The sequence below is a fragment of the Coenobita brevimanus genome, chromosome 98 (assembly GCF_032717465.1).
Source record: "Coenobita brevimanus isolate Jiangsu-jjx chromosome 98, ASM3271746v2, whole genome shotgun sequence".
In the NCBI taxonomy this organism is placed as follows: domain Eukaryota; kingdom Metazoa; phylum Arthropoda; class Malacostraca; order Decapoda; family Coenobitidae; genus Coenobita; species Coenobita brevimanus.
The window spans coordinates 21501369-21515772 of NC_137051.1; the positions used below are offsets into that span (position 1 = coordinate 21501369).

The following is a 14404-nucleotide window of genomic DNA, read 5'->3' on the forward strand; positions in this document are numbered from 1 at the left end:
CTGTACAGTATTTTACCCTGCACACGATGCCTAGGAAGCCTTCTGAGAACCCCAAGAAGCAGCGGCACCTCCCTCAGGCCACCAAGCTAGAATTCATCGAGAGGCAGAAGAAAATGGAGAAAAATTTCAAAGGATTTATGAGGGAGGTTGAGGAGGAGCAGCAGCCATCCTCCAGGGACCCAGTAGGACTACCTACAGTCTCGGATATCACCTTCCATTCCCAGCAAGCCCACCAACATTATCCTAAAAGGTTAGTTATCATTCACAGTACAGTATCATTTATTATACAGGTAACTCGCACGGAACACGTGGGTTTCGTTCCTACCGTGCCGTGTTAGGTGCGAAATCGCGTATATTTAAACTACTCCATATTTTGCTCCCTAGACCCCCCAAATGTGTTGTTTTGCTGTTATCTGTCACTGGTAATCACTAGAAAGCACTTTCAGTGGTTAGAAGGTTTATTTAATGTTATAACTCACAAATACAGTACTCCAGAGCAAAATTTCAACACACAAATACTGTGCGTAAACACAAGGAAACATTCCGACGCCGATCATAGGTAATCATATAAATCAGGTTAACTGGTACCAGTGCTTTAACTTACAAGCACATACCAGAACAGTACATATTTAACTTAGAAATGCAGTGCTGTGATATCGAATGATTTCAGTACATAATCTGCTAGGAATGGCTGGAAAAAAAAAAATGTTATGAATACATTTTTACCTTTTTGATACATGTTTATGGTAGTTTCGAGTTATTTTTTACGTTATCGTTGTGCCCATGCTTGGAAAAGGGAGCGAAAGAGTTGAATTTTCAGTCCTAAATGAGAAAACTGCACGTCCTCCAAGGCTAGACTCTGCCACGGGAGAATAAAGTGGAGGGTCAGTCCGATTAGCAATAAGGAAGTTGTGTCACAACTTCCAGCTCCCACACCACGAGTATGGCTAAAAACAGAATCGTAATGCAGTTTCAGAACTAACAATAAGTCTAATTATTACGAATACAGATACAAAGCAGAAATAAATACGTTTACAGACGGGGAAAACGTACTTCTTCCGTCATAACATGTTCATCTTTCTCTATCATTTTACCTTGTTATTTTCACAATATATATTGCTGTCTCGTAAACAGGGTGGTTGTTCGTGTTTTGCAAGGGAGGAAAAAGATTGTATTTTCTGTCTGGGTCGAGATAATGGATGTAACTATGTGTGGTTAGGCATGGCCACGAGCGAAAAAATCATACATCCACTCATCACGATAGCAGGTGGTGAACTGACAGATGACACATGAGAGGGTGAAGTCAAGGTCAGTCTCATGTCCCAGATTTTCGTTCACTTCCCGAAAGTTTTCACAGTTTTCTACAATTTGCATTGCATCAAATGATCCAAACCATTACAGCAAACCTGAAAAAAATAGGTAAAGATACCAAGACAAAAATGTATTTTTCTCTTATTATAAGTCTTTAACGAACAAACAAAAAAGGCAATATTCCGACGCCGATCATGGGTAATCATATAAATCAGGTTAACTGGTTACAAGGCTTTATTTAATGCTTTAATTGCTTACAAGTACATACCAGAACAGTAAATATTTAACTTACAAATACAGTACTGTAGAAAAGCAGTACAGTAAGAGTTTAACGAACAACCAAGAAAGGCAATATTCCGATGCCGATCATGGGTAATCATATAATTCGGGTTAACTGGTTACAAGGCTTTATTTAATGATTTAACTTTATTTAAGTGCTTACAAGTACAGTACATATGAGAACAGTAAATATTTAACTTACAAATACTGTACAGTACTGTGGAAAAAACGAACAAATAAAAAAGGCAATATTCTGACGCCTGTCAGGTAAACTGGTTATAAGACTTTATTTCTTGCTTTACCGTTATTTAATAGTACTTTAAGTTGCACATAAACTTACCAGAACAGTACAGTACTCTAAATATTTAACTTACAAATACTGTGCTACTGTACTCGGGAATGTCTCACTCACTGAATAATTTCCCGCCTAGATCGTCATGTAATCAAAACAAACCGCGCGCTGCGGTGACGTTCGAGGATTTGATCATTGAAAGGCCTCTCCTGCGTTAATTTGTAGTTTTCATGATGGTTTTTTAACCCCTAAAACTCGGATCGTCACATTTGTGACGGTCGGCCCAAACGGCAGAACGGCGGATCGTCGTGTTTGCGATTTGAGTTAATTTTGAATAACCGCGGGCAAGCAGGCTCCAGCTGGTATTGTCTATCAGTCCCGCCACCCGTGAGCTACGTTTAGCACACTTGACCTTTGTACTACTGACCTCGGTTGTTGCCAAGTATCATTTTTTTTACCCACCGACGCACCGATGCGCGGCCCTCCCTCGTCATGCGATATGGCAACGCGCGGACGGCTGATACGTGTCAATCTGCGCCGTCATCTCCCAAGCACTTTTTGCTATTGGGAAACGCTTGTTTCCCCAGTTGTCACACTGTCATTTTTTCGCGCGGTTTGCCCCAGAATAGCGTCAGTCCATGCAAATCTGCCACGGTGACACCATGTCAAACTCGAGCTCTTCCGAGTCTGTGCCTTCTAGCCCTCCGAAAAAGGGTTTTGTGACCTCAACCCCCTTCAAAACCTTAGCAGGAACTACTAAGGGCCTAAGTGACTCTGCAATAGCCTCTGAACTTTTGAAAGCCTCAATGGACTATGGCAGTGACGTCGGTGTGTGGTCGAGCCTGGCTGAGTCTGACACACAATCCAGTGCAGAGTCCGGGCCAGAAGTGATTGTTTCTGTGCCGGAGGAGAGTGTGTCAGTGCCCAGCACCTCAGCAGGGAAGGCTCCTGTGAGAAGGGGCCTTGAGTATGGGAAGGGGGAAAAACGGAAAAGGAGCGGTGACCCCAGCTCACCGCCATTGTCCCCTACGCCACGTCACGCCACCGCAAGCCCGCCATGTACTCCCAGCCCTATTCTCTCGTCCTCCTCCTCTGCTGCCCTGTCTCCTGAGTCATCGGAGTCGCCTTCACCACCTCGAAAGGGAAGTAAACGTGCAACATTACGTGTTGGTAGAGCAAAAACATTGTCCCCTAGTATAAGGCTAGCTCGTAGGGAGGGAACTCGCACTAGGCAACTCGGCAGTCACGCCACCTCGAGTGACCTTGAGCCCAGTGATAATGTCCCCACCACCACCACCACCACAACACCAACACGACCTGGGATAGCCTCTGCCTCACATACTGTCGCACCGCCTGCCTCACCCACTCCCACACGACCTGCCTCACCCCCCGCCGCCCCAAGCACCTCCCAGCCTAGGCAGGGAACGCTGGATGCCTTCGTGTGGTCAGAGGGATCAGATTTTGTGCCGGAGGATCTGCCCTTTGACGACAGTGGGTGTGGACTTCAGGCTGACTTCCCTGTGGACGAGGATGGTGAATGCCTTGACTACCTGTTGGCCTTCCTTGACGACGAGGTTATGGAGCACATCTGTACCGAGACAAACAGGTACAAGGGGCAATGTGCTCCAGTTCGCGAAGGAGAAGGTGAGGCGGCCACGCAATCCACGTCGCGGATGGCAGCATGGGTGCCTCTTACGATCGGCGAACTTTTTGTATTTATTGGATTGATGTTGCTAATGCCGCACAACTGGAAACACAAGTTAGAAGAATACTGGACTTCCGACGAGCTGTGCCCAACACCCATTTTCAATAAATACATGAGCCGCGATCGTTTTAGGCAGCTGATGACTGTCACGGGGTTTTTATAATATCACGGTAATTTTGAAATAATTGGTTAAATGTTATTTAAATTGATAATAATAATCAATAATACTGAAGAGCAGGGACAATGATTGTCTTGCTAAATCGTGCAACGATTCTCTAAGAACGAGAATTCAAAAACTTTCTCAACAGTACACAGCAGAGACTAATTACTCACAATTGCTGACTTACTGTACTGTTAGCCTCTGGAGAAAGTTACTTCACCCCTGACAATAAATAACTAATACTAATAATAATAACATCAGGTTCTTGCTGATGCATTAACTCCTGGCACAACGGATTTTAAGTTAATACAACAAGACTGGTCTAAGTACCAGTTATGAAAGCAAACGTTTATGCAAGCTAGGAGCTATATGGAAAATAAGCTTAATTTGGATTAAATGAAACAAGATTTTACTTTACATTGAGCTCAAGGAAAAGAACTGTTAAATTTATTAATTACAAAAAATAAATTTAACGTTACAATTCAAATCAATTAAATGAGACGCACTCACTCACTCACACAAAAGCTAAATACTTACGCCTAGGAAAAACACCTTAACTAAGCTCTTAAAACTAGGATTATACAAAAGGAAATACCAGTCGATGAATGCTATGTATCACCCGAGGGGTGGGAGGACTGGATTAACTGTCTCAGTGGAGCTTGGGTGCTAGCGACCTCTCACACTTCTTGGAGCACAGGACCTTCCTCCGTCACAACAAACACTAGACTGAATTCAAATAATGCATGGGCAAGACGCACAAGCCACCGGAATAAGGCGTGGCTAACGGTTGAGGAGAGCATGGGCGAACAATAAAAAACAATAGTATCGCTCAGTACAGCACTTAGTGACGTGCATTAAATCGGTCACTCTTGAAAACGGTGACGAATGTTTTGAAAAGTATACTCCGAAATGGAGAGAGAAACGGTTAACTGAGCGATACACAGTGAGTTTTCCACTAATAGTTCGTGGCTTCTCACAAAAGGGAAATGTCGCGAATTGATTCGTGACAATGACTTACCTTCACTTCGCGAACAATGATGAGCCTTCCCAAACTGACCCATTATGGAAAGTGAGGGGAATCCTGAACATGATCAAGGATAAGTTTACGAGGTTCCTGCGCCCTTTCAAGAAAGTCGTGATTGACGAGTCCTTGGTATTGTTCAGGGGCTGTCTTCGGTTCGTCCAGTACATTCCAAGCAAACGGCACCGCTTTGGAATCAAGTTTTTCGTGCTGTGCGACTGCAAGACGGGGTTCATCCTTGACTTCGTCATTTACACCGCCAGCAATGTCGATTTGGATAAGACTGACCCCCTTGGATTCTCTGGTTCTGTGGTGAAAGTGCTTTTGGAAAAGTACTTTGGCGAGAATCATGTCCTGTATACGGACAATTACTATACCGCTCCTAAACTCGCCAAGTACCTTTCTGAACACGGCGTCGGCTCCTGTGGCACTGTCAGAAGCAAAAGGGCACATTACCCTGCCTTCCCCGAGGCTGAAAAGTCAAAGCGGGGAGACGTGCACCTGAAGAAATCTGACAAGATGCTTGCGATCAGGTGGCATGATAAGAGAGTCGTGAACATGCTCACCACAGTACACAAGGGGGAAATGCTGGCAACAGGGAAGGTCGACAGAAGGACTGGTGAGCCTGTGATGAAGCCTGATGCTGTCATTGACTATAACGTCAATATGCGGCTGGTGGACAAGTCTGATATGATGATTGGAGAGATTGACTGCCTGAGGAAAAATCGTCGTTGGTACAGGAAGGTGTTCTTGCACTTGATTGATATGTGCATGTTGAACGCCTTCATCCTGTATAAAATCAAGAACAGGAAGCCAGCCAACTACTCTCTCAGACGATTTTCCAAGACTTTTGTCTACCAGCTGCTTCAGTGTTACGGCCAGGTTCTTTCAACAGGTCCCAAACGCCACCCTCACACACCTCCAGACCGCCTACAGTGTATGGCCTACCTTCAGCGACACCGCCTGGAGACACTGCCAGCCACTGCAAAGAGGGGGAAAGCACTGAGGAGGTGTCATGTGTGCAGCCACACTACCAGGCAGGACAGAACCTTTAGGCGCACCTCCTTGCAGTGCAAAGAGTGCAAAGTTCCCCTCTGTGCTTACCCGTGTTTCTTTGACTACCACAGCCTAAGTAGATTTTGAAAATAAGGGTAAGATTCTTTGAAATAATACTGAGAGTGACAGTGATAATATTGTTTAGTTTTCTTTTACGTGCTGACAGTGACAGCCTGATGAGTGTAAATTAGTGTATGTACATGTAAAAACAGTGACAGTGTTTTTTGGTGTAAATAATTGTACATATTAATAATATAAGTATTGCGAGTGACAGTCACTCCAGTGTAAGAAGATGAAAGCATATTTTCCTATTCTATGTTCTGACAGTGACAGTTTGTTGTGTAGAAAATATTATTTTTATAACACTGGACAGTGACACTGATGAATAAGGCAATAAAAAGAACAGATACAGTGAAAGTGAGCGATAGAAATGAAGTGCGAGTGGCCGACAGGAGCGAGAATAAAGTGCCTGCCGTAAGGCTGAATAAACTCGCGCCGCGGTGGTCTTCCTCAGTCCCAATCCACAATACTGGCAGTGACAGTGATTTTTATGGCCGTAATAGTGACAGGCAAACGTTTGCGAAGTCCTATGATGAAAAAAATGTAGTATACGTGTTTTTTGCCGAGAAAAGGCAAATGTGACAATAGTGACGGGAAGATCGCCACCGCGCTGCATGTCGGCCGTGCGCTCCGTTCATTTTAGCCTTATTTTCAGTGCTTATTTACAAATACGGATTCCAAACAACCTGTACGTTGTTGTATAAAGTGTACTGTGACAGACTGAGGCTGTGGTAGAAAGAAAACCGGGTTTCTGGAGGTGTGAGAGTGAAGACTTTGTTACCCAACTTTGCAAGTCTTCACAAGTCCTTTGGTAGTCAACGAAGGCTCAACATGTGGCTCAGGAGAAAGCTGAATGTAAGTACTATATGCCATAAAAATTTTAATGCTCTAGGGTTAATCTATGATTTTTGGCAAATATTTTCCCACAGGTACTCAGACCCCGCTACAACCCCGCCACAGCGGGGGGATCACCCGTACACAGCCGCGTTTTAGGGGTTAATCTTACGTTGTCTTATATGTATCCCAGCCCTTACCGTGTATAATTGCGAGCGCGTTCCGCGAGATCGTGTTCCGTGCGAGTTACCTGTAATTACAGCAGTACCAATATATGTATAGGTATATGGTAGGTATTTAGGGTGACTTTTCCTAGGGCTGCTGACATAATTCATTTTTCCCCATAAGCTCTGTTGTTTGTCCAACACGTTTTTGGTCCAACACGGGACCCATGCATGACAATATTACCGTGCTGGCCGCGAGGGTACTGTGTATGTATATATATATATATATATTTTCATTCATTCATTGCCAGACGCCATGTATCCCAGACAGGGTGGCCAAGGGCTTAGAGTTAATTGTTTTACAGGGAGGGGCACTAATCCTCCACCAACCCCACTTGACGTATGTCCCAATATGTCACTTTGGGGGAAAATTTCACTTATTTGTTGATTTTTGCTTGGGGGGGAGGGAGACCACAATTATTATACGGTACATCATTAGTCTTGTCATTTACTGGCCTTCAAAACGGATTGGGTTTGGGCTTCAAAACTTACAAAAAGAGGCACCATTGCCCACATGCCACCCATTTATCGCGTTATAAATAGCTTTTGCAGTTTATGATTGTAAGGAGGGTACATATACTAGTTGTAATATGAGAGCCTATTAATATACCAATTTTTTGGTGGGTTAACAAAGAAAATTGGAGTAGCCATCACAGAGATATTGATAGCTAACAGATCTTTAAATGCTCATTTCTCCAAACCTTGTTTATGGTTGGTTGGCCTTTCTTTCATGGAAAGCCTCATATACAGTATATATATATATATATATATATATATATATATATATATATATATATATATATATATATATATATATATATATATATATATATATATATATATATATATATATATATATATATATATATATATATATATATATATATATATATATATATATATATATATATATATATATATATATATATATATATATATATATATATATATATATATATATATATATATATATATATATATATATATATATATATATATATATATATATATACTGTATATGAGGCTTTCCATGAAAGAAAGGCCAACCAACCATAAACAAGGTTTGGAGAAATGAGCATTTAAAGATCTGTTAGCTATCAATATCTCTGTGATGGCTACTCCAATTTTCTTTGTTAACCCACCAAAAAATTGGTATATTAATAGGCTCTCATATTACAACTAGTATATGTACCCTCCTTACAATCATAAACTGCAAAAGCTATTTATAACGCGATAAATGGGTGGCATGTGGGCAATGGTGCCTCTTTTTGTAAGTTTTGAAGCCCAAACCCAATCCGTTTTGAAGGCCAGTAAATGACAAGACTAATGATGTACCGTATAATAATTGTGGTCTCCCTCCCCCCCAAGCAAAAATCAACAAATAAGTGAAATTTTCCCCCAAAGTGACATATTGGGACATGATTATAGCTGTTAAATCTGTAAATTAAACAATAAAACTGCCAGGTATTAGGTATTATAGCAATGTAACACTCACATTCCAAGAAGTGCCTCAGTGGGTGGGAGGTGTTTGCCCAATGGCCCTCCGTCCTCCCCCATGGGAGTACTGTCTGTTTAGCCAACTGAATATGGTATTTGCCCAATGGCCCTCCATCTTCCCCCATGGGAGCACTGTCCGTTTAGCCAACTGAATATGGTATAATAGGTTCGATAGCTGGGGGTCCAGACTATACTCTCTATTCTATCTATCTATCTATTGCCAGACGCCTTAATCCCGTACGGGGTGGACACAAACAAATCGCCTTCACGTCGCCGTGTTCCGTGCCATTTCACTGCCCTCCTCCCAACCCGCACACCCCTCTCTCATATACCACTCCACTCCATCCCTCCATCTCATCCTCAGCCTCCCCCTCCTTCTCCCCCCCTCCACCTCACTCACATATAGCCTACTCTCATCAGTCTCTCACCCTCCATCCTCTCCACATGGCCAAACCACCTCAGTATGTTCATCCTAACGCTTCCTATCACATCCACATCCACACCACAACGCTCCTTTATATCCTCATTTGTCAGCTTGTCTATCCATGTGACTCCACAGGCTTCTCTTAAATAGCTCATTTCCACTGCTCTCACTCTTCACTTGTGTCCTTCCAACAACGTCCAAGCTTCACTTCCATACATTAGAGTTGGTATCACAATACTGTCATGTAGTAACTTTTTCACTTCCATGCTCACTTCACTGTTTCTTATCACTGCTTTCAAGGAACCATCAACCTTTCTTCCTTGTTGTACCCTTTCAAGCACTTCACCCTCCAAACTTATTTCCTTACTCATCACACTCCCCAAGTACTTAAAGGTACTCACATTTTCCATTTCCTCACCATCCAACCTCACTGTAAATTCACTGACTTCATCTCTCTCAAAGACCATCACTTTACTCTTCCCTGCATTCACCTGTTGATTCCGTTTCTTACACACTCTTCCAAACTCATCCACCAAGCCTTGCAGCTCCCCTTCGTCTTCACCTAACAACACAGTATCATCTACAAACAACAGTACAGAGAGTTTCCAAACACTACCCTCTCTCACTAGGGCCACTCCAACATCCACTGCCTTGTCTTGTATCTCTTTTATTACCCCATCCATGTACAGACTGAACAACCATGGAGACATGACACATCCCTGTTTCAAACCAACCTTCAAAGAGAAAAATTTACTGAGTTCACCATCCACACACCCTGCACCCTTAGCACTTCCCATCTACTCCATATATTCTTAATACTTTCCACAATCCTTGTCTATCCACCCAGTCATATCCTTTCTCCAGATCCATGATGGCTGCATACAACTTCTCTCCTTTCTCTAAACTTCTCTCCTTTCTCTAGAGACTTTTTCACTTAAGATCTAATAATGAATATCTGATCTACACAACCTACTCCCTTCCTAAAGCCTCCTTGTTCTTCTCCAACTAATTCCTCTGTTATTTCCCTAAACTGTCAATAAGTATCCTACCATACACTTTTCCTATTACACTAAGAAGACAAATGCCCCTATGCTTACCACACACATCTTTTTCCCCTTTTCCTTTGTACAAGGGAATAATTATACCTGACTTCCAATCCTCTGGGACTCTACCTTCCTCCAACGTCAATCTGCACATTTTCCACATCCATTCTACTACTATCTCTCCCCCATGCTTCAGCATTTCACCACACACTCCATCAATTCCTAGGGCTTTCCCCAATATGACTTTCTTCACTGCTTTCACAACTTCTATCCTACTGATTCCCTCCTGTCTTCTCACCTCCCTCCTCCTCCCAGCCAATCCCCAGCCACTTATACTCGCATCACTTCCATCCTCTATGTTCAACAATTCCTTAAAGTGTTCTCTCCATCTGCTCACTTTTTCTCCCTGCTCCACTAGTAATCTTCCATTTTTATCTTTCACTCCCGTACTAACTTCACTGCCACCCTGTCTTACTCCCTTCACCTCTTTCCAGAACATTTTAATACAGTCTCTTCACTTTATACTCAAATTCCTTCCAAATTCCTCATCCACTCTCTCTTACTAAGCTTTTCACCTCTCTCTTCCTTTCTACATGTAACTCTCTCTTCCGCCTCTCAACTTCTTCCACACTGCTATTTCTCATTCATTCATTGTATCCCTTCTTCTTTTGTGCCACAGTCTGTCTCACCTCTTCATTCCACCATGCTGTTCCTTGCACCCCCTTCTGTCTCTCTTCACCCCACACACCACATCACATGCTACACATATTTCTTCTGTGAATATCTTGCACACACCTTCCACGTCCCCCATCTGCTCCAATTCATATCTACCCAATCATTCCTCCACTTCTCTCTTATAGTCTGCCTTTTTCTCATCCTCTTGTAACCTTTCCACTCACCTTGCAACTACTGGTACTCCTTTCTCCTGTCCTCCCCTTCTTCTGTTTCTCCATCTTACTTGGATCTTGATTCTGGCCACCACCAAGTAGTGGTCAGAAAGACCACTCCCCCAACCTCTATAAGCTCTTGCATCCATTACACATATTTGCATCCTTTCATCCACACACACATAATCAATCATTGCCTTCCTTTCATTCAGTTCACCACCCACCCTTTGCATCACTCGCCATGTATACCTGCAGATCATATTGTGCCTGAAGAGGGTATTGGCTATCACCAACCCCCTCCCGGCACAAATGTCCACAAACGAACTGGCATTCTCATCCATCTCAGCAAGCACACCCCACTCACCAACTATTCCATCCACCTTCACATTCCCTACTTTGCCATTCACATCACCAATCAAAAAACACTCTCTCATTTCTTCCAAACTTTTCCATGCACACTTCCACATTTGTCCAGAACTCTTCTCTCATTCTACTTACACGATCCTGCGTTGGCGCACACACGTACACAATCGCCCACATTTGTATTCCAACTTTCAATCATACCCACACAATCCTAGAGCCAGCTGATCCATACTCTCTTATGTTCTTCTTCCATCTTTTACTCACAACAATACACACTCCTTCTTTTGCCCTCTGATTTTCACCTACTTCTGCACATATACCCCATCCATACTCCCATTCTCTCACACTCTCTCCTCTCCATTTAGTTTCAGTTACTCCACATACATCCAGTTTCGCACCTTCAAACACCTGGAGAATCTCTTCCTCTTTCACCTCATCATTCACACCCCTTACATTCCATGTCGTGATCCATACCATGTCCTTTGTCCGGTCCTTGGTCGTCATCTTTTGGTCAGTCCTTGTCTGAGGCTTCTTGTTCGTATTTTAGCTGTTTTCTTGGGAGGGGTACTAACCCTCCGCCAACCCTTTTAGTCGCCTCATACGACGAGCAGGGATACTAGGATAGTATTCTTGAAAACCCCCCTATCCCCATGCTAAATCAGCCAATATCCATTTCTTTTGGGACAAAAATGTGTGATCTAGGCCAAGGGAACATGCTGAAACCTATAGGGCTACTTCACCATTTTTGGTTGGTTGGTCCTTCTTCCATGGAACACCCTATACAATAAACTCAATTATCTGTCACTGCATTATCCACTGGATGTCACCTGTCACAGCAAATGACAGAATTTTCCTTAAGAAAATTCTCTGGGAAGTCTATAAATTAAAATCAACAACATTCGTCTCATCATCCAAACATAATTTCCTGGCAACTTTACAGTACAACAATATTTTACCATGCTTACTACAGTACTTTTTTTTTTTTTTTTTTTTGTATTGGCAACTTGTAAAAATAGATAGATAGATAGAACTTGTAAAAACTTACTTATTACCGTATTCTGGTGTTTTTTAATGCGATCTGAGTTATTTTTTTTCCTTCATTTTCTGTCAATTAGGTTAGGTCTGTTTGGTTGGCTTAACTGGTTGTGCAGTATATTTTTCTGGTGGTTTTTGATGCAATTTCAGTGGTTTTTGACTTCGTTATATGTTGAAAATGCTTCATTTCACCTCCTCGTCCAATCAAACGTCATGATTGGAAAAGAGGCAAAATGAAGCATTTCCAACAAAAATTAAGGCTTCATTTCACCTCCTCATTCAGTCAAAGGTCATGATTGGAAAAGAAGCAAAATGAAGCATTTCTGACAAAAATGAGGGTCAAACTCACTTAAATCTCATAAAAAACTACCAGAAAAATATACTGCACAACTTGGGGGATGTATAGGCTACTTGTAAAAATTTACCAAACTAACATGGCTGGCCTTGATTTTTTTCCACCGATACAGTGTATTACCACATGAGGTGAAGCCCCCAAACTGCAGCAACCCATGTTGATAATGGACAATCATGTCTGGTGGTGTAATCGTGCATGTGGTTGCCAGGATGAGGTGGCTTCCATCCCAGGAGGTGCCAAGGCGGATGAAATGGCCAAAACCAAATCTTCTCCATAAAGTAAGTGACTCTCACAGTTATACATATAAGACTTGGGCAGTTTTCAAGATTAGGTTTAGTGGCAGTCAGTTGGTTAATGTCAATGGAGGGATCTTGGGGGCCAAGCCCCCCAATTAGGACAGGTTAGTTTGGTTAGGATAGGTTAGGTTCAGTTCAGGCAGGGTTTTAACGTGTCTGAATCAATTTACATTATTTTATTTTGTAGGTGATTAATGCATTTTGAATTATTTTTATTATTTTATTCACCAAAAATGACAAACATCTGGAGCGCTTCACTCCAATAGGAAATTTGGAAATACAGTACGGTACTGCATGACTTTCCTCATATTTTAATGCCGATTTAAATTCATATAATTTCTCTCTCTTTCTAACATTCTGAGCCTTTGTGCTGTAATGTGTGTTATGAATCCTTGACGTTACGATTCACTAAAACACAACCGAAATACTTACCCAAAGAGGCAAATTCTTGACGAAAGCAGCTGTGTCAGCCACTAAATATTTGGGTCTCATGCTGCCACTGCTGTTCTTTCCAGATTTCTCTGTTGTTGGGGTCGTGAATAATAGTTCTGGAACAAAGATTACTCACAGATATAACGATTTTATTTTGTTATATATCGCTGCAGTAATGAACCCTCACACACGTGCAGCTCTAAAACTGCCAGTCTACAGTCTGCATGAAATCAGACAGACGGAAGGTGTGTAGCGAGACCACCTTCGTTTGTCGTATAAGTACTTTTACGGTAATAAATATTTCAGTTCAAACATTTTAAAACCTTCAGCAGACAACATGCTGCTTATTATGTTTGTGTTTAGAACTCATTGCTAAACATACGTTATCATTTTCCAACACCACAAATTAAAATTATAATTTCATAGAAAAACCCAGCGAAAAGTGCAATGCGCTGAGGAAAAACGAGTAATCGGCATATACGAAACATCTATCGCATTCTTTTTTTTTTTTCTTTCTTTTTTACCAGTGGGATCACCGACGACCTCATCTCTTATTACTTAAGCTATGTTAATGACAGTACTGCGTATGGAAGTTCATCCACATTACTAATAAAATAATTTTTCTCAGTGGGACATTATACTAAAAACTAAAGACGGGTCAAAAATGGCATAAGTGGTTCCGTCCTCGATTAAAACAATAACGCAAGAGACGGCGAATGTTTGTTGACAGTTCGGGATGAATGGTAGGCTCACAGCAATCCATTATGTAGCTGTAGTGTGCTTTGATGCTGAATAATTTTGCCGTAGTTGTAGCATATCTAGTACTGGTTCTAGAAGTTAAGACTTTGCTTGTGAAGTTTGATTAATCTACTGCGAGTTTCTTATTACATTGACATTAACGCTGACACTGTAACTTAATTTTACACTAACTGCAGACTTAAGATGAGAGACTTGTATGTAACATTATTTGTAGTGATCATTGCTGAATCTCATTAAGCACTGAGCCCAGTGTAGGCAGTAACGTAGGAATCAGATTTTCCGTAGGCAACCTTCACATCAAGATTTTAATCTTTTGGTACAGTTTGCCATTTCGGACAACCACAAATTAAGAAATTTCCTTTTACTAGTGT

The 14404-nt window shown here is 41.9% G+C and overlaps 1 protein-coding gene across 1 annotated transcript in view; it reads right to left on the reverse strand.

Annotated features, from left to right (window-relative positions):
• The window catches only part of LOC145413992 (RNA-binding protein NOB1), a 175004-nt gene extending 161231 nt beyond the window's left edge, over positions 1-13773 (reverse strand). Inside the window, exon 1 of the mRNA XM_080283564.1 lies at positions 13275-13773. Within this exon, the coding sequence (XP_080139690.1) occupies positions 13275-13334 (60 nt within the window). The 5' untranslated portion in view covers positions 13335-13773. The remainder of the gene's footprint in view (positions 1-13274) is intronic.
• Between the last annotated feature and the right edge of the window lie 631 nt (positions 13774-14404).